The following is a 19,478-nucleotide window of genomic DNA, read 5'->3' as shown; positions in this document are numbered from 1 at the left end:
GCTCAACGTAAACATTAGTATTTTCCGACGGCACGTGAACGCAGCGTTACCGCAGCGCTCTCAGCAGGGCTGCGCTAACAAGGAAGCAGAACATAACGGAGTCCTGCTGACGCTGCTGACGTCACTGGGAGAAGATGTCCAGAACTGAACTGAACAGAACAACGAGCTGCACATTGTCTTCATTCAAACACAGTAACACAACAGTCATTTTACAGGAGATCTTTCATATATACAAATACCAAAAATATTAATATTAGCCCAAATATTAATATTTTAGGTATTTGGAATCTAAGAATAAGTAGACTGCTCTTTTATCCAAGTACTTAATTATAAATGTGAAGTACCTGTAATTAGCCCGAGTATTGTCTTCTCGTGCTCCTTTCTACCTCCACTGCATCTCTTCATCTTTTGCACATTTCCTATAAAGAACTTATAAAAATATGATGTTTCTGTTTCTGTTGATTGAAAAGTAGATTAATCGGTTAATCAGTTGACAGCAAAGAGGTCATCATTTAATTCAATACCCGATTGCATCCTTTATCAAATAAAAAAACAGCTTCACCACTGATTTTCATCAAGCTATATATAACCAACCCTTTCATAATGAATGTTTAGCAATGACGGAATGTTACTAAGTGCATTCTCTCAGGTATTGTAGTTAAAGGTGCAATATGTAACAGTGAATAATGTGCAACAAATTGTCGGAGAAGCCGCTAACTGATGCTAATTGTAGTTGCCGTTAGCTAGTTAGCTTATTCAGCTGTGCAGTTAGCAGTCAGGACCGGGAGTTCAGAGAACATGGTCAGGGCTATCTGGGATAGCATGCTAACTTTGGTAGGTATCTCTGCAACGCAGTACATCGACGTCATGACTCGTTTACATTCTGCTGATGATTTAAGTTTTTTATAATAATATAACAGCTATTTCTACATTGAGTACTTTTACTTTCCATATTTAATTACATTTTCGTATGCTTGAAATTAAGTAACATTTGTGTACCGCACAGTGTGTCATTACATCTAAAACAATGCGTGAATACTTCCTCCAACACGGCCCGGCATATCCCTGTGTACAGTACAGATACTAATGTCTGCAGATGCAACAATAAAAAACATGTATGCACTTTATTTTGACAACAATCCCACAAAAGTGTGAAGGTACATGGATATATACGGCATCTGTTCATCTTCTCTAATGGATCTGCTCCAGTTTCTTGCAGCTTATACATCAGATTAAAACATGCATTTACACAACCAGCACTTTAGTCTCCTGAAACAACACAAAAAGCCAGATCATCCATTATCATACGCATGATTTATACATCTGGCATGTGCAAAAAAGGCATTCTTTACCTTGACTGTATGTACAAATGTATCTGTATAACCAACTGCAAAACAAAATCAAGCTGATTCAGAGTGTTGAAAATAATGGCTGATGGATGTCACTTCCTGGATCATAACATTAAATGTGCTTGGATATCATGTTCTATGTGTGATGAATGTTCTTGTGTTGAAACGTATTTATTCATTTATTCTGACAGCAGAAGGGTCGAGGCAATGATGTAAAACAGCCAGGTATTCAGCCAGGTGAGCAGGTATGAGCTTCCAGAGGGGGACTCCAGAGGGAGCCAGCATACAGGTTTCCCCCTGCCATCAAACACTAACATCACACCAAAACAGAACCCATGACAGCAGCAACCTGTGAACTTACTTTAATTACTTTACGTTTTAGAAAAAGGCATTGCAGACTGTTGAGTGAGCGGCAAACACTTCTTCTGTCACAGTTGATTTACTCACGCGTTACTCTGTTTTATCAGTGCCTGATTGCATCGCTAACACCTCCTGTCATGTCACACCCAGTCACTCCCCCGTCTGAACGCTAGCAACCCTCAGAAGTTGCACCTCTGCAGGTTCAGGGCTTCCTGCAGTATTATTTTTAGCTTTCAGAGGCGACCACAAGAAAAAACTTGGTACAGCATGTCTTCAAATGAAAACCTTCCGGTGCTATCCCACAAAGGCAGTACCATGTATTTTTATTTTTAGATCTTAATGTGTTACTGACTGTAGGCTTGAGTTTACACCAAGTAAATATTATTATTATTATTATTATTGAAGTAATGCTTTGTCTGCTGGGTCTAATCTGAGCCCAACTTTGAGTAGTTACAAAGAAACTAGTGAGAAATTAAGCAGGAATGACTTGGTAATTAATGAAATCATTAGAGAGTAATTTCTGAATAACTGTGAATCGATGACTATATATTATATAATGATGAATTACTCATAAATGGACTGGAAGATACTATATTAATAAGTCATTAGCTAATGATTAGTTCATAAACATACTGACCACTTTCTTCAGAAAATGTTCCTTATTAACTAATTAATTACTAATTACTTAATCATTAGTTACTGTTCCTTTGTGCCTCAGTTAATGTGAAACAATACTAAGTAGCTACCAAATAGGCACATTAATTACTATTAATATTTGCATATTAGTTAGTCACTTTTTGTGTAACCACTCAAGTAAAGTGTAGTTATCAAGTAGAGTGATTAATTACTAACTACTTAATCGTTAGTTACTATCTTTGTGCCACCTCTTGTAAAATGATACATTACACTGAGTAGTTGTTAAGTAGTCATTAACTACTTGTCGCTTAATCATTACGTAGTATATCTCTCAAGACTCATCCATCATATTGAGTAGTTACCAAGTATAATCAGTAATTACTCATTAGTTACTATGTTGTGCCCTCTCAAGTACACATTTGTTGAGCGTACCTAATAAAGTGGCAACATAATAAAGTAAAGTCTGATGAATGTCCATGTGTCCGACCCGCAAACGCACCTCCGAGGTGTTCTTTACATCCGGGCACAGCAGTAAAGCGAACCACGCATGCGCCCAAGCGCCCCCCGCAATCCTGGACCCCGGGTGTCATGGCTACAGCATTTCACCACAATAACAGGAACTACTATACTGGGTTTAATCATTAATATCGTCCCGTGTTGACATATCGAGACATCTTATGAAGCTCAGTCTCACTTCAGGTGTCAATTCTTCTTGGGCTCGGACATCGGAGGGGGAAGTTTTAGGGGTTATCAATTAGTGTATTGATCAGAAGATTGTGTTTACGTACAGGATGTTGGGCTCGTTGATTAGGAAACTGCAGCCGGCGTTGAAACAGACTCAGGTGCTGTGGAGACACGAGAAGCAGATCCGCGCGTGTTCATCGGCGACTTTCCACTTACTGGAGGACAGTCTCGGTGAGTTTATCACGTTTCAACCCCGATGTGTGTATGTAAGAGGCAAAAACACTTGTTGACTCCTGTGTGTGAACTCACCAGAGCTCCACTATGGAGGGACACCGATGCGTTTTAACTACGTGTGGCTGCGGGACCACTGCCGCTCTGCCGCCTCGTACAACCCCCAGACCAACCAGAGGAACGTGGACACCGGGAGCATAGACCTCAGCATCCGGCCGGACAGCACCAGTGTACGGGATGGACACCTCGTCCTCACATGTAAGTCCCGTTATAAATAGGAAATACACAGTGATACACCTTAACCACAAAGTAATATGTTGGATTTTCAACCCACAGGGGCCACAGAGTCCCCTCGCGTCACTGCATGTACCCTGATGGAAATTCATTGCAAATTATTAAATGGAAATAACACAAAATCACCTCACTGTGGCCCTGCAGTGTTGCATAATCCTGACTCACATGCGGAAAACTGGCTGGGTTGTCAGGGCGTGAAAATGCATCGGTCCTGATCGATACATTGACCCGATCATCAATGATCCAAGGGCAGCGATGCTAAGTGAAAATATCGGTTGATGTCGCCGCCATCGTTGAGATAGGCGCTTTATTTTGAAATTCCAATGGCACATCTGTTTCACCATTTTCCAAACAGAAGCAGCCAAGAAAAAGACGGTGAGGATATTATGAAGTCGGCTGCAGTCATAGATGTTCGTGGTTTAGGTTCATATTTAAAAGGTCAACGTCTTTAAGTTAACGGAAACATTTGCATTCAAGAAATGTGGCACTTTATAGTGAACGGGAGGTTCGTTTTCCATTTAAATATCTGGAACCATTGGCGACATAATATCTCCACTGAAGAGTTCAGCATTAAAATTGTTGTATCAAACTTTTAGTTGCTTTTTGTGACATATGAAAGCAACTGATTGTGTTAAGTGGGCGTACGATATCGGCTCATATCGATCGCAGGCTTCTGTATCAGATCGAATCGGAATCGTATCGTGGCGGATTTTGTGATATCGGCAAATATCGCATCGTTGTCCATAAGATCGATATAACATCGCATCATGATGAAACTTGTGGTTTACCACCTGCTGGTTTGTGCATCTGTGGGTGAACATAAGACTCCCTGCCGTGTGCACTGTATTTGAGCGAACACATTATAAAACATGGCCACGTGTTTGCGACACATAATCAAATACAGACTCTGATGAACATAATAATGAACATTGCTGTAACGTGCCAGAATTAGCATGGAGGAGAGTTTTCATCTGGCAGGGCGCGAAAAAACCTTTAAAATCTAGATACAAGTTTAAAACAACGATCGCGATGTACAGCAAGGAAAAGAGGACAACATTACAGAACAAATTGGTAAAATCAAACATAAGGAAGGGCAGATAGAAGATTGGCAAACAGTAATGGCAGTAAGAACAAATTAACTTTGGTCAGGCAGTTGAGGAGTGTAACAGCGTGCAAGTTTTATACTGACGGCCTTGTAAACCATTCTTGACCTGTAAGTGTCGAGTTACCTGATGTGAACCGGAGCAGCGTTCCCTCTATGTGCTGCACTGATCGGTAAATCAGATTGGCCGAAAAGCAGATTATCTTGGTGGAATTATGCGGGTTACTCTCGTGAGATTTGTATTCACATGTTGCCTACCGAAGCAACTGAGATGATATTTCTCCGGTGGTGGTAACTATTTTGCCTTTTCGGAACTTGAATGGGATGGAGTCAAATGTGATGTATTTGTCAGAGCAATTCAAATATATCAGTTATGTCTTGCAGCACATTTATTCTGAAAAATCTCTCCAAAATCTTTGCATCGGCCATACGCAAAAGTAATGTCTTTCTCTTTGGGAACATAAGCCACCAAGAAAACTGATCTAAAGATGATGACATAAGTCATTTACAACATAAAACCTGGGGTTAATTATTGACTTTAAGTTAAGCAAATATACATCAGATCTAAAGGAAAGTGGACTTTTCCCTCCTTGATATCAGGTCATGACATATACTGCACTGTTAACATGCTGCCACAATAAACATTTGGCCATAAAGATGTAATATATAGGAATTCTGCTCCGGTGTTATGTGATTACATTATCCTGAACATTTCCAACAATCCACAAATCAAGAGGAATCCACAATATACTCAAAGTAACACTCGCTGTCGCTGCTGACAGGGTAGAGGAGTCAGCTCGAACGGTGAATACGACTTTAAAACGCCACCGTTAACATTTGTGCAAGTTGAGTTTAATCCCAGGATCATTTGTGTTTATGCAGTCAGATTACTTTACCGTCACAAGCCACGAAGTAAGCCTTCATGAAGTAAAGCACATTTGATTTCCAGTTAGCAGTCAGCGTTACAGTGCATAAACACCCGGCAAAGGGGGGTCTCTGTGGATCGCTGCTGCAGACGGGTTGATCAAGAAGAGAAATCCAAAAGTAAAAAAGTAATTTCTTAGCTCTCCTCCCATCTGTAAACAGCTTCAGATCAGTTGCACCGGTGCACCCGGAAACTTAGCTGGTCTGATTTAAGAAGAAAATTTAAAAAAAAAAATGGAATAGCCAAATAAAAATCAGGGGTGTTGGGACCTTTTTACATACATTTAAATAATTCCCTATAAACTGTATTTACTGAGTACGATCAGTCACATAATGTGTTCAGAAATTAAAATGCACTGGGTACGCCTAAATGACGTGCTGCAGCCAGCCCTGCGCATCAGTAGTTGTTCGCGGTGGAAAAGAAATGTAAAAGTCATGGTTTCAAGCTGTTGCTCATGCAGTTGTGTCCCATAAAGCTCGACTTCCAATTCATCATCCACTGCTGGTCCCGTCAGAGGCCCCAGCAGGCTGAGTGGAACCAGTTTATCAGGCCCGGCCCCCGACTAGACGGAGCTATCCCTCAATCTGTCTCCAGTGGCTGCCTGCTCCTGCACACAAAGGGGGAGAAAGTCGTGCGGGATTTTAATTTCCTTCTTTCTGTCCCTCAGCAGCCAGGTGTGGAAAAGGAAAACAGGTGTTACAAGCGTCCCTTTGCCGGCTGCTCATGTGCACCCTCGCGTTGACCCCACAACATAGCTGGGGGTCAGGCCTGACATGAGCAGGAAGGTAATTATAGCGCTGGAGGGATTTCATTTTTAAAAATGGATCAGGCTGCATGATGTGGGGAGGTACATACCATCACTGCAAGCTTTTAATACCACAGCAGTGCGGGCAGAGTCCTGCAGCTCGGACAGGCCTGCGCTTTCTGTCTGTCTGGCTTATGCGACACACTAATGCCTCCTTGTGTGCTGCTGGACTGGATTTGGGTTTTTTTTTTTTTTTTTGGATGCCGGGCTGTTATGTGTGCGCCAGAGTGGCACTGAACCTTACATAAACTGACAAATTGGGAGCCGTCAGCCCCGAGACAGTTTATGATGCACACACTGCTGTGGGTGTGCTGTCACGTGTGCCTCTCCCTGTCAGCGGTGCACACTCAAGGTCAGCTGAGTCTGGTGTGCACGAACAGTCTTTCCACGAACACATCCCTCACTGACCCGCTTTTCTCTAAACGCTCGTTCTCAAAGGCCCCCCGTTGTTGCACGCAGATGAGATTTGATGAATGCTCGCCGACGGTAAGCTTGTATGAGTCAAGTCAGTTTTATTTCTGTGGCCCAAAATCACAGGCGCATCGTCTCGGTGGACAATCTATAACTACTGTCCTTAGACCCTCAGACGCTTAGACCCATAAAGACACCCCCCCCCAAAAAAAGAGTGTACAGATTACAGTGAAAACTGACACAGTAAGATTGTCAAATATGTTTATGTGAGGAATGTGGATCCTGGAGGATGACTCAGCAGGCTGGAGCCTGAACCACCGAACCTCCTCTCCACAGGCCGCACAGATAGTTGTGTTTTTATGAGCTGCACTGTAATCCCTTTATAACCTGCATGAAATGAACTCCTATATATATTCACGCACTTGTACAGTTAAGATAAAAAGCCATAAAAATGGTAACCGACTGTGACCTCAAGCATTGTTATAATTCAGACAAATTGGCTGTGCAAAGTACTGAGTCTTAACCCCTTAAGGAACACCGTTCCAACATAGGAACACCCTTCACTGAACGAACACCCGTCGTGAAAAACGAATAGTTTTTTTGCTAATAGTTTTTAAGCGTCAGATCTTAACAGTATATACTCAATATTGGAAAGCTGAGACTGTCGTGATTATTTTAAGCCCAAAAAAGTTATTTCCAGACCATGTAATAGCCTTCTAAACTCACCATGACACAACATTAGAGAGAGCCCTCTACCGCAAGAAGCAAGAATGCCTACATACCTTCGGAGTGTTCCCTTTTTCCACAGCTACAACGTCATGCCACAATTTTTTTTTCATAGTTCGCCAAGAGTCCATAGAATGGGAATATCCATGTCATTTTACCCAAAACTAGCTACAAGTGTCGAACCAGCAAGAAACCCTGCAGGGTCTTAGCTTTCATTTGAGACCAAGATTATGTTTTCAAGTTATAAGCCTTTGAATCTCAGTAGACGCTCTTGGAAAGAAAGGACCCAAGCAAAACACACAGACATGCCTTTAGAAAGAAATTTGTGAAAAATCAATTTTTTAGTCTTTTGACTTCAAATTTTGAGTGTAGCAAGCTGAGACCTGTGGCTATGGCCTAATTGTGTCTGCTGTGTCCATAGACATACCTGAACCCTTATATCTCAGTCAGTTTATTGACATTTGAATTGGACGAAAACCAAAACCTGTGTTCCAACCTCTGTAACTCTGTGTCAGTATGTCATAGAATCACACTGACACTTCTAGAAAAAACTTGAGGGTGTTACCTTTCCAATGGTACCGTTTTGGAAAAAGAACCTTAAAACGGGGGCGTTCATGAAGTGGTTATACCGCTAACAGGGCTGGATTAACCCACCAGGAGGGAAAATGAAATTAGTCTGTGGGCCCCAAAATGAACCCCCCCCCCAAGTTACCTTGTGCTCTTTTTGCAAACTGTATGCATCCTGCTTACTTTGAGTACTCATCACAGACCGAACACATTTTCCCACTTATTCTGCCTCAAGTTTTCTGTGCATCAGCTTTTTTGTAGTTTAGTAAAAAATACATTAAATTTGCACAGTAAAGGTCGATTTTGGCTTTTAGCAGTTGCAGTTTGTCCAGCTGTGCATTGCTTGTACCCAACAGTACATATACAAATGACATACGCTTTTTCTTTCTTCTGTTCCCAATTATGCTTAAACCCTCCTTAAACGTTCTCGATTAATTAATTGCACCTAATAACAGTTTCCGTTTCTGTGTCCCAGGGCCGGATGGTCACGTGTCAGAGTACAGCCTGAGCTGGCTCGCCGACCACAGCTACGAAACAAAGAAGCAGAGCTCCGTCCAGCCTCGCATCCTCTGGAACTCGGACATCTATAAAAACGCAAACATACCTTCTGCCAAGTGGGACGCGTTCATGAACAGTGACGACGAATTGAAAAAGTTCCTTCAAAACTACATTCTGTACGGGATCGCGTTTGTGGACGGCGTCCCAGCTACAGTGGAGGCCACAGAGGCCGTCACCCAGAGGGTCAGTCTCATCAGGTACCAAGACTGGACTTTTTCGGCCCGTGTGAACCTCCTTTAAATTATATTGTCATGCCACTAATCCCTAATCGGCCATTTGCACTCAGCGGGCAACATTCATTTGTGTGTTTTTTTTCACCTATTTACAAGGGAGACTACATATGGAAGAATGTGGTCTTTTACTTCAGATTTTTCCAGAGGAGACACTGCGTACAGCCAGCTGGCTCTGGACCGTCACACCGACACCACATACTTTCAGGAACCATGTGGGTAGGTGCAGGAGACGCGGACTACGGGATTCAAGAGCAGCCCAGATGTTTTGATGATGAATCTCAATTGAAACCCAAGAAAATGTGCATTTGAATGGTAGATTTTGTAAAAAACAATTTATTGTTGCAGAATCCAGGTTTTCCACTGCCTCAAGCACGAGGGATCAGGGGGAAGGACACTGCTTGTGGATGGCTTCTATGCGGCCGAAAAGGTTCGCCAGCAGTCTCCTGAAAACTTTGAGCTGCTCGCCAATATACCCATCAGGCACGAGTACGTGGAAAACACCGGTGACCACCGAAACCACATGACGGGGATCGGCCCGGTGCTCAATGTGTATCCTTGGAACAGCGAGCTTTACCTGATCCGGTACGTTTGATTTCGTCTACTAGCCGACTACTTAATGGCAGCTACAGTTAGCAGCAGTTAGCCATTAGCCTGTTGTCTTCTGTTATCTTACAAATTGCACTTGTAATGTAGCGATTGGAGAATTTAAACTTTTGCTCTACGGCACTCACTATTTATGTACTTTTCTTGCATTAAAGCTGCAATATGTAACAATTGGCAACCTAACAGCTAACCGTTAGCTAGTTAGCTCACTCAACTGTGCGCCTTGCTAGCACACTGTGCCTGGGTTGGGAGGCTCAGGGGCTAGCTGGTTAGCATGCTAACTTCAATAGAATTTGCAACAAAATACATAGACATCTTTGACTTAAACCTGTTATTTATTCACATGCTTTCGACAATGATTTTATATGATTTAAACAAAGATTCGTACATATTAGACCTTTAACACAATGACCTGGCAAACGTATTCCAAGAGCTGGTTCTTGGTTTCTTAGTTATGAGAACGGAACTTTTTTTTTGCTTTTTTGTGTCATCTTAAAGGGATATTATGTAAGTGTGATGAAACAATGCTGTTTCTTCTTTTACCCCAGATACAACAACTTCGACCGCTCAGTGATAAACACAGTCCCCCATGACGTTGTTCAGCGGTGGTACATGGCACATCGGGAGTTAACGACAGAATTAAGGCGGCCAGAGAACGAGCTGTGGGTGAAACTCAGTCCGGGCAAAGTAAGCTTCACTTCACTTCACTTTTTTTTTTTTTTTAAATCTCTGCATTTAGAAAAGCCCAAGCCAGAAAACAAAAGTATAAATGCCTCTCCAAAGGTCAGTTTGAAATGATCGATTTACAGCTTCAGCGTGATTGAAAAGCAAATAGAGAGATTTACATGTGATCTAAGGATTTCACCCTCTCTTGTCTTCCATGAGGTGATTTTCATAGACAACTGGCGTGTCCTGCACGGGAGGGAGTCGTTCACCGGCCTGAGGCAGCTCTGCGGATGCTATCTGACCAGAGACGACATCCTGAGCGCCGCGCGCTGCTTCGGCCTGCAGGCCTGATCCTGGGCAAGAAGGTCCCTCCACTTTCTGTAACTTGGCCTACAGTGTATTCAGAAAGCATTGAAACACCTTCACTTTTTTTTCATGCATACTATATTATGTGGAAGCATTACAGCCTTGAGTCCTCGTGAGTGTGACGCAACAAGTTTTGCCACTCCTTGCTAAATGATTCATGCTAACTAAGAGGTTTGGAATCAGTCCAGGAGATCACCTCCTATGACTGCACGGCTGCAGCATGGCTACGAGTTATGTCGACCTAAAGCAAATGTAATCATATTTAAGATGACATGTAAATATAGGGCCCAGATGAAAAGAAGAAACGCGAAATTCCCCTCCGTTCGTCTCTCCCTCAGCCCAATCCAGTCACTCTGCTGAAAACAAAGCCCACAGCGTGACGCTGCAAACACCGCGCTTCATCACAGAGTGCATGTGTTGAGCGATGTCTGGTTTCCTCAGGACACAACGCCTAGAACTGAGGCCCAACAGTTCAGTCTTGGTTTCAACTTGAGTTATTTTTTTTGTAAACTCCCTACACGTGTCTTTGTCTGAGGAGAGGCTTCAGTCAAAGACACAACAGCTGCACTGCTGGTTGTCTTCAGAGGATCTCTGGGGATCAACCAGAGCGATCATCTGATTTTTACTTACTGAGATTTTAGACACTTTTAATAAAAGGCTGCAACATAACAAGAGGTGGAAGAGTGCAGCAGGACCGAATACTTTCTGAATGCACTGTACAACAGAGGTTTAATTAAAATTGCTCTGAAAGCAGAGCTCAGTGCCATCGATCATGTCTCACTCTTTGCACATATTGATTGTTTTAGATTGTAGTTGGATCTACAATCAAAGCTGTATGAATGTAATCCTGAACTCCACTTGAAAACAATAAAACGTCCAAGTTCTCAAATTGGTTTGTTGTTTCCGAGCTCATAAAAATCATGTAAGCTCGTGAAAAATGCACAACAGTTACAGCTAATTACACCCAAGTCATTACAGCTCATCCTCTGGGAATCGTTAAACGTCTGTACATCACTTCATGCAGATAAAAACTTGACACCCGGTCTTTTAAAGGACCGAATGTAAGGAATTAGTTTTGGTTATGCCTAATCTAATTTACATATTTGCACAAAATGTTAGTAATATTTATTTTGACCTATTATCTGAGATTTATACCTTATATACCTTGTAAAAACCAGCACAGAAATCTGGGACCAGGCTCCAACATGTTTGATTATCACAAACACATAGTGCCTTCAGTGGGTAAATATGGTGAATCCGTCCCAAAATCCTGCCACATATGTCCATAACAACCTCTGTTTGAGCATGATAATGGACAAAACAATATGTGGGACACTATGGCTGGGCTGTAAACCAGAGACTCTATGCATTAGACATGCAAATAAAAATGCGAAAAGCTAGTTTTAGCCAAGTTGTGTCGGTGCTAGTCGACTCCCCATCTGGCTCCATGAAGATGTCAACCAGCTTTCCTACAGGACACATACTGAAGGTGTCGAATAATCATAAAAGTGGCATTGGCAGAGAGACAGCAGGGTTGTTTTGTATCACGTTTATAGATTTGGCTGTTAACATTCTCATTTATTTACGGTGAAATACTGAAATGGTGAGTAATTCATCCGCAGCAGTGACTCCTGGCTTTTTACTCATCCCCCTGCAAGCTGTCGCCACAGTTTCCCTCTTAATCTCTTATAAAGTGATACAAAACTGAAAAATCGGTGAATTACATGAAGACCACACATGTTCACAAGCCAAGATGTCGAGAGGTGAACTCTTATTTTGAAGGAGAGTCCGTAGGAAAAGAGCATCTGAGACTTCAGTCTTCTCTTTAACGGAGGGATTTCATGTTGAACGGACAACACAGGGAGGACAGTAGGGCTCATGTCACAGTGCTCGATAGGACAGTTTAATTTCACGTCGCTCAGATTTTAAGAAGATCTGATATCACCAAAGAAACCCCACACAATGAAATCTCCATGGAGATCTCAGGGCCTCGGAGCTGAATGAAAGCTGGAGCTTCACAGTGCGAGCCGTCAGTGTGTGTTTTGCTGCCACCTAGATGACACTCGAGATCTACAATTATGGTCCGGACAGGAAAGAGCTCCATGACTCAGCGACTGGAAAACACATTCTTTTATTGAATCAGGTTTTTATATAAAATAGTTTCATTTCAAACACGTTTGGATTGACCTGGGAGCCAATTGTAAAATCCTGATAACTGAAGAAAACCATTCTATTTCAGGTGTTTTATCACTGTGAAGGCTGAAAATTGAGTGTAGGCTTTTCAAACACAACACTGTGTTTAATTAAAAAAAACGTCATTGTATATGACAAAAAAAAAAATGGAATATCTCATCTACATAAATGTCATGTAAAAGCTCTAAAAAGCACTAAAACATTGTGTCTACATTTAAGCCAATTTTAAGTGGAAATAAAAAGGCAAATGAAAAAAAAAAAGGTGTTAAAGATTCGATCAATGATAAGCACAGAAACTCTCCGGATTCAGAAAACACTTCAATCTTCAAACATTAGCTCCGTCCCACTGATTCCCTTTGAGGATGACGCATGTTGAAGCCTGAACATCACGGACTTCCCGTTGCTCTGACGTCGCTCCAGCTGTTTTTTTTTTCTTTTTTTTCTTTTTAGGCTCCCGGCTCATCCTCCTCAGCATGGAGGCTGCCGGCTGTGGTTGCCACGGGAACGCTGTCAGAGGCTCCCCGTGCCCGCGGAGCGCTCCTCCTGGTGGACGGAGAGAGAGTTGAAAGTCACAGAACTCACAAAATGAGAGGCGACGTGATGGTGAGATGAAACAACATTCAGGAGCCGGGAGAGTCTCACTTCATCTCGTTGCCCTCGGCCGCTTTCACCGCCCGGTACTTGTGTTTCTTCACGGAGTGAGCGATGAACCACACGACCAGGAGGATCAGGACGAAGCCGAGCAACGCGCCGATCACAGCGCCAGCAATCACCCCATCTGACACATCTGCACAAAACAAGACATTTTCACATCCGTTAAAGGAGCATTTTAAGTGTTTTTGGGTTTGCATTACTTTACAATAACCGTCATTAATAACTAGTAAATGTAGAGTTAATTTAACTGTTATCAAACTGTTAACAAACGATTAAAAGCATTGTTAATTGTAAATTTGCAGGTTATGTTTACACTACTTTGTAAATGATTGATAAATACTGTAATCTGTAAACATTATTGGGATTGCCATTATAATTTGCACCTGCTGAATGAATTGTTTGTGACGGACTTCATTGTTTTACAGTGGCATATTTACTATGAACAGTGGCGTGCACAGACTTTTTGAAGGGCAGGGGCGAAAAGAAGGGCATTTTAGCATGCGTTTTTGGCTCCCAAGAGGGCAGTTTATCATGTTTTAACCAGCCATGGGGGCAGTTTAGTGTTTTTTGCCAACCAAGAGGGCACTTAAGCATGCGTTTTGGCTCCCAAGAGGGCACTTTAACACGTATTTTTCAACAATTGGGCCACGAGGGGGGGCGACCACCCCTCTTGCCCCCCCCCTTATGCACACCACTGACTATGAATACTATATTTATCAATGATGGCCGTTAGAAAGTATTTTTTGTTGTACATATTTGTACATATTCTCAACAACAGGAAACTACAAACACACCGTGGTCCAGCTCTACGGTGCAAACTGCAAATCCCACAGCGTTTGTAGCGTTGCACTGGTACTCCCCGAACTCAAACTGGGAGATGTTTTGGATTTCCAGGATTCCGGTCGTGCTCACTGCAGAAACAAAGTACACACACACGATGTTATGAAAGGGTGTGTGCATAGGTGTTAACAGGAAATATCCAGTGTACGCCAAAAGTCATACTTGAGTAAAAGTAAAGATATTGTTCAGAATATTATAAAAGTTACTCAGATGAATAGTAGTTTGAGTAAAAGTGTGTGATATTGTGCACCATCAAAACTATTTATTGCCAATAAATGTAGCAACTTGTACTAAAAGGAGGAGTAAAAGTAAATGATACATATATTAACATATATGTAAGTACATACTGAATACTAACAATAGTCATCCTCTTCCTGATTCTCACAATCAGTGTTTTCTTTTTTTTCTGATTGTCAATAAAATAAATTAGTTTAAAAAAGCTCTACTTTGGCTCTGACGCAGCTGCAGTTGTCATATGAATGGAGCTCAGTGAGCATATCACAAAAACACAAACATGCAGCCCTCACCTCTCCCCAGCACGGGCCTCCTCGTCTTGGTCTGATCCAGTCTGGTCCACGTGTACTTGGGCTGAGGGCTCCCACGCTCGCTGTGGCAGGTCAGAGTGACCAGGTGACCCGACTCCACATCACCGTGGACGGAGCAGTACGGAGAAGAGGGCCTCTCTGAAAAAAAACAAAAAACACCACAACAGGAAGAAGGAGTCAGTTCGTTAGGCAACTTTACGTTCTTGGAGTGAATCGATCGGCTTTCCTGAGAGGTCGGGTCACAGGATTTGAAGTTTGAGGTCTTGATATGTTCATGTTTACTGGGTCATTAAAATATGTGACGAGACTTTATGGAATGTATTGCGTAGTACGCACTTTCCATCGCTCTGCCAATCACTGCCAGTTTTGCAACAGTATTATCACCTCCATGTTCTTAGAGTTCTGCAACAGTGCATCACATAATGAAGCACGGGTCCAACAGCTCCACCTTGTGGCGATTAACAAAATGCTGCCACATCTATTTATTACATGATTACTAATAATGCAGGCTGGTTTCATGTGATGTTTTATACCTCAGATTTAACTGGCTGAAGAGCAAAATGAGCCTTATTAACAGAACTTTGGTTATCTTACACATCACTCGACTTAGGTAATGGCAGCAGACGCAGCAATAACAATCTGATTGGTCAAAGACTAAATTGTGTTAAAGGGGCCAGCTGATTGGTTATTTGCACAGAATTGTGTCTCTGTCACAGCCGTCACTTGGATGAAACTGTAATCACAATTTAAGAATTGTTGCTATAATGAGAGATGGGACTCGTACTTTGTATATTCTTTGTCAAAACCACACTTTGCTTTTTCAAAACTGGTCTCGAAAGCCGCATCAAGATCGAGGTTAAGACTTTATAACAGCCACCATTAATAACAAGGTAAATTTATAACTAATTAAAACTTTAGTTAATAGTTATTTCACTGTTAACAAACAATGACATGCTTTATAAATAATCAGAACTACACAGTACTTATTAACCACTTTCAAACTAAGATAACCATCAGTTGCAACTTTACAATTAAACAATTTGTTTTATAAATGGTTAAAAAAGCACTTCATTGTTAAACTTAAGTTTAATCATTCATTAATGATGGCTGTTACCAAGCAGGGGAGAAGGTAACGTGTGCATCCTGTTTAAGAGTTAAAATGGCGGATCGTTTGCTTATTGTTAATCAAACAGGAGGTCACATGTCTTTCCATTAGTCATCATGAGGCAGGACTCACAGCTCTCTGCTCCTGAGGTGTGACTGAATCCTTCCTGCTACATTTCACGGAGCCTCTCCACTAACCGTCGGGCTTTTCAGATCAGATAAATATATTTTTCATATCTGCAGTGTTTTCCTGATAGTGGTAATTTTGCGATCGACTGCTCACTCTTCTACAACGTAACTCTGCGTAACAGTCGGCGATGATAACAACAGATCTTTCATCCGTGGATAATCAGCACGAGAACAGCCATACATATTCATACGGCATATATGCAAACATTCTTCGTGAAGTGTGTGTGCTCGGCGCACAGCAGATGCTGATGTATATTCTGTATGCAGCACAAGGATGCAGTCACAGTCCTACTCTAATTTCCAACACTGACAATGAGGAGACTGCTGCAGTAACCATGGAAACTAGTGAGGAGGATACCGAGGCCTGCGTGGTCGTCCTCCTGCATGGTAACTCGGTGAATGGAGTGGATTCAACCTGAATTTGATTCCCCCTTAATCGCACCATTCAGGGCCACTGTTTTAATAGATGTGTTAGCGTTGCAGCACTGATGACACATACAGCGATCTCAGATAGCTCTTTGGAAAGCAAAGCGCCGTTGCTTCGGTGACAATATTTACATACGTGCAGTAATTCACAGAGGCTGATTTCAACTGCGTTCTTTGGCTCTGCCTTTTCAGGTGGCCACACCTGTACGAGCAGGAGAATAATGGCCGAACATGCAGCGCCAGGTTTCTTTCCTCTGTCAGGATTAATGGCTGGTTTAAAAGCGGAACATCAGAGCACAATGCTGATACAGTCACGATCCGCGACTTCTGCTTTTCTACCCCGAGTTCAAATATTCAGCCGATACTGCTGATGGGTGTGACCCCGCGTTGAGAAATCTCCCACTGTACACTCTCAGAGTGGTACTGATTACCTTGCCTGATTAGATCAAGACTGATGTTTACAGATTGGCAGAAATAATTCTATTCGTTCACACTCAATTCTCCTGACTTTTAAGTAGCCTGAGTATCTCTAAAGTTTGCATTTGCAAAATATATAAGCGCCTCCATCCGAGAACTTTTCTTGAATGATTGATATGTCAAATGTTTTTTTCAAAATGTCTCAAAAAAAAAAAAAAAAACAGCTAGTTTTTGTTCTATATTTTATCGCCAAATGTGTCCACCAGTGTTCAAACCCCGAGAAATCCTGAACTCTGAAGGTAATGGTGCGTTTCATTCGGTCGTCTGTTGTTGTCATTTCCACCATGTCATGGATTTGAACACCTCCCATGATCCCACACTACCTGATTCTTTCTGTTGTGTATTTAACATGTGTATTAGAGTTAACAAAACTCACCGAGGACATTCACCATGATGTTGACCTGAGTCTGTCCGTCCACGTCAGGGATGTTGTGAACATCGCAGGTGTAGACTCCGGCGTCTGATGGCTGCATGTTGCTGATTATTATTGAGGCGTTCCTGGTCGTGGCGGGAGACGGCGGCCACTGCAGCCTGCTCTTGTATTCATCTGGGATAAATTCATCTCCTGACTGATAATAATACACCTGGAGGCGCATGGCAACAGGTTAAACACAATGAAGACACTTGATATTGTTCACACGAGGCTTTTGACCCTGTGCAGGCCGGGCTAGCTGGTTAGCATGCTAACATCAACTCATCACAATGTCAAAACTTTTATTTCTTCACATACATGTTGATCATTTTAGCTCATTTTTGTATGATCCAACTAAAATATTGCATAATGCACCGTTTACATAAATATACAGAACAATAACATTCACACACTGATTGGAGAGTTCTGTATTCATATCATGAAGGGTCAGAACTCTAACAATTATTTAAAAGCATTTTAGCATAGCCAGAAAAAAGAAACATTTGGCATTTATCATTAAAAAACAGTATGATAGTAATACATTTATGTCCTTGACTTTGTACTAAAGTTAAAGTTGTCCTCAGGGCCTAAATTAATGACTTCTAATGTAGTTACATAGATTCTATTCATTCAAAAAGTAACGTAATTACCTCTGGCAGCTAATTAGCACATTATTCGTCCTGTTGAATTTGTAAAAAAGAACTTGAAATAATAATCGCACTCATCATTCAGGTGTTTTATACTAAATTAGCTTTTATCTGACTTGTCAATCACAGCCTTTGTTGACTCAGTGAGGTGTGACCCGACCAGTTGAGCGCCACACCGGACAAAAAAGGAGGGAACCCGTGTTTGTGTGTGTGTGTGTGTGTGTGAGTGCGCACAAGATGCAACTTAAAAAAAAAAACAAGTGATTTTTTTTCAATATCTTTCAAAAATGTTGAGCTCTGTCATGACATATCACACCACCCGGTGTGAGTCCAACTGGCCTGCCGCTTTTTAAACAATTAGGTTCAAACAGCGACATGCCTCTTCTGTGTTTGCAAACTTGAAAGAAGCACTGAAATGACTGAAGTCTTTACAGTATCGCTCAAAGCCTTGTGCAGTCATTGAACAAACACTGTGAGCTGCTGGACTTCAACCAAATCTAGAGACAAAGGAGCCGCTTTGTGCTCTAGGAAATATTGTGTTCTATCTCACTTTCTAACAACGATGGAAGTCACTAAATCCTGATCCAGCTGGTAATTGTACTCAGTTTAAAATCAAAATCCGAGCACATCAGAGGTGCCTCTGAGCTCTGAGCGTGCGTGTCTACCTGCTGTGGCGTAATGTCGGATTTTGAAACGAAGTCCCACTGGATGTTGAGGTCGCTGGTCTGCGCAATGGTGACAAACGTACACTGGAGCAGGACGCTTTCACCCGTCGTAACGTTGACGAATTTATGTGGAGTGCTGACTTTGATCAGCTCCACACATCCTGTTGAAAAACACCACGTTACAAGAAAAGTTTGATCCGAGGCTCAGCGCTGTTGACTTGAACAGCCATGAAACACAAAATAAAACAAGTCATTAGAAGAAGTAGTTACCTATTATGCTTATAAGCACCAACAATGGCAGCGTGGAGAACATCTTCACCGGAGTGAACTCACAGAGCTTCTGAACTCTCAGCCGTACAGCACCGACTGTTACAAGAGAGTCGGGAGTATCACAGGCAAGGTTACAGTCAGCCTGGTTAATGGACTGGCTGATAACTGTGCGTGTTGATAACACAATGTTTGCATATGATCCATGTTTGCCAGACTGGGTGTGTAGATTCTGTTGTTTTTCAAAAAAAACAGCCGTTAATAGTTTTGGGTGGGGGCCAGGGGCGTCGCACCCGTGGGGGATGTGGGTGTTTTAACACCCACAAATTTCCCAGTGTGAGGGGTCAACACCCACACTTTTTCTGCCATTTATCTGCAGTTTTGCACAAACGCCTCACTACAGTCGCTCAGTTTCATTGGCCGCTCTGTGTCCGCGCATGCTGCAGCTGCCTCCTCTCTCCTCCCTCTCCTGTTGCTGCTTCAAACATGACACCGGCTTTGGGACTGACTAGAGTCCTACACCTCTGGTGGGGGCAGATGAAA

At 42.2% G+C, this 19,478-nt stretch overlaps 2 protein-coding genes across 4 annotated transcripts; one reads left to right on the top strand and one right to left on the bottom strand.

Moving 5' to 3' along the window:
• Nucleotides 1-2,899: 2,899 nt before the first annotated feature.
• tmlhe (trimethyllysine hydroxylase, epsilon) lies at nt 2,900-13,362 on the top strand. Of its 2 annotated transcripts, XM_030436951.1 has the most exons (8): nt 2,900-3,260; nt 3,342-3,518; nt 8,566-8,845; nt 8,978-9,097; nt 9,227-9,463; nt 10,033-10,171; nt 10,370-10,515; nt 13,160-13,362. In XM_030436951.1, the coding sequence occupies exons 1-7, from the start codon at nt 3,137-3,139 to the stop codon at nt 10,499-10,501; spliced, it is 1,209 nt and encodes a 402-aa protein (XP_030292811.1). In that variant the 5' UTR covers nt 2,900-3,136; the 3' UTR covers nt 10,502-10,515; nt 13,160-13,362. The 2 variants fall into 2 exon arrangements, with proteins under 2 accessions (XP_030292811.1, XP_030292810.1); XM_030436950.1 differs by lacking the exon at nt 13,160-13,362 and having other exon boundaries at nt 10,370-11,405.
• LOC115593440 (V-set and immunoglobulin domain-containing protein 1) lies at nt 12,632-19,051 on the bottom strand. Of its 2 annotated transcripts, XM_030436952.1 has the most exons (7): nt 18,939-19,051; nt 18,669-18,829; nt 17,321-17,528; nt 14,731-14,886; nt 14,158-14,274; nt 13,352-13,496; nt 13,144-13,252 (listed from the first exon to the last, which is right to left on the bottom strand). In XM_030436952.1, exons 1-7 carry the CDS (start codon nt 18,979-18,981, stop codon nt 13,156-13,158), a joined length of 927 nt encoding a protein of 308 aa, XP_030292812.1. In that variant the 5' UTR covers nt 18,982-19,051; the 3' UTR covers nt 13,144-13,155. The 2 variants fall into 2 exon arrangements, with proteins under 2 accessions (XP_030292813.1, XP_030292812.1); XM_030436953.1 differs by lacking the exon at nt 14,158-14,274 and having other exon boundaries at nt 12,632-13,252.
• Between the last annotated feature and the right edge of the window lie 427 nt (nt 19,052-19,478).

The sequence above is a fragment of the Sparus aurata genome, chromosome 13 (genome assembly GCF_900880675.1).
Source record: "Sparus aurata chromosome 13, fSpaAur1.1, whole genome shotgun sequence".
NCBI classification, from domain to species: domain Eukaryota; kingdom Metazoa; phylum Chordata; class Actinopteri; order Spariformes; family Sparidae; genus Sparus; species Sparus aurata.
Note: the sequence above shows the minus strand (reverse complement) of the source record. Positions and strands in the feature narration are given on the sequence as shown.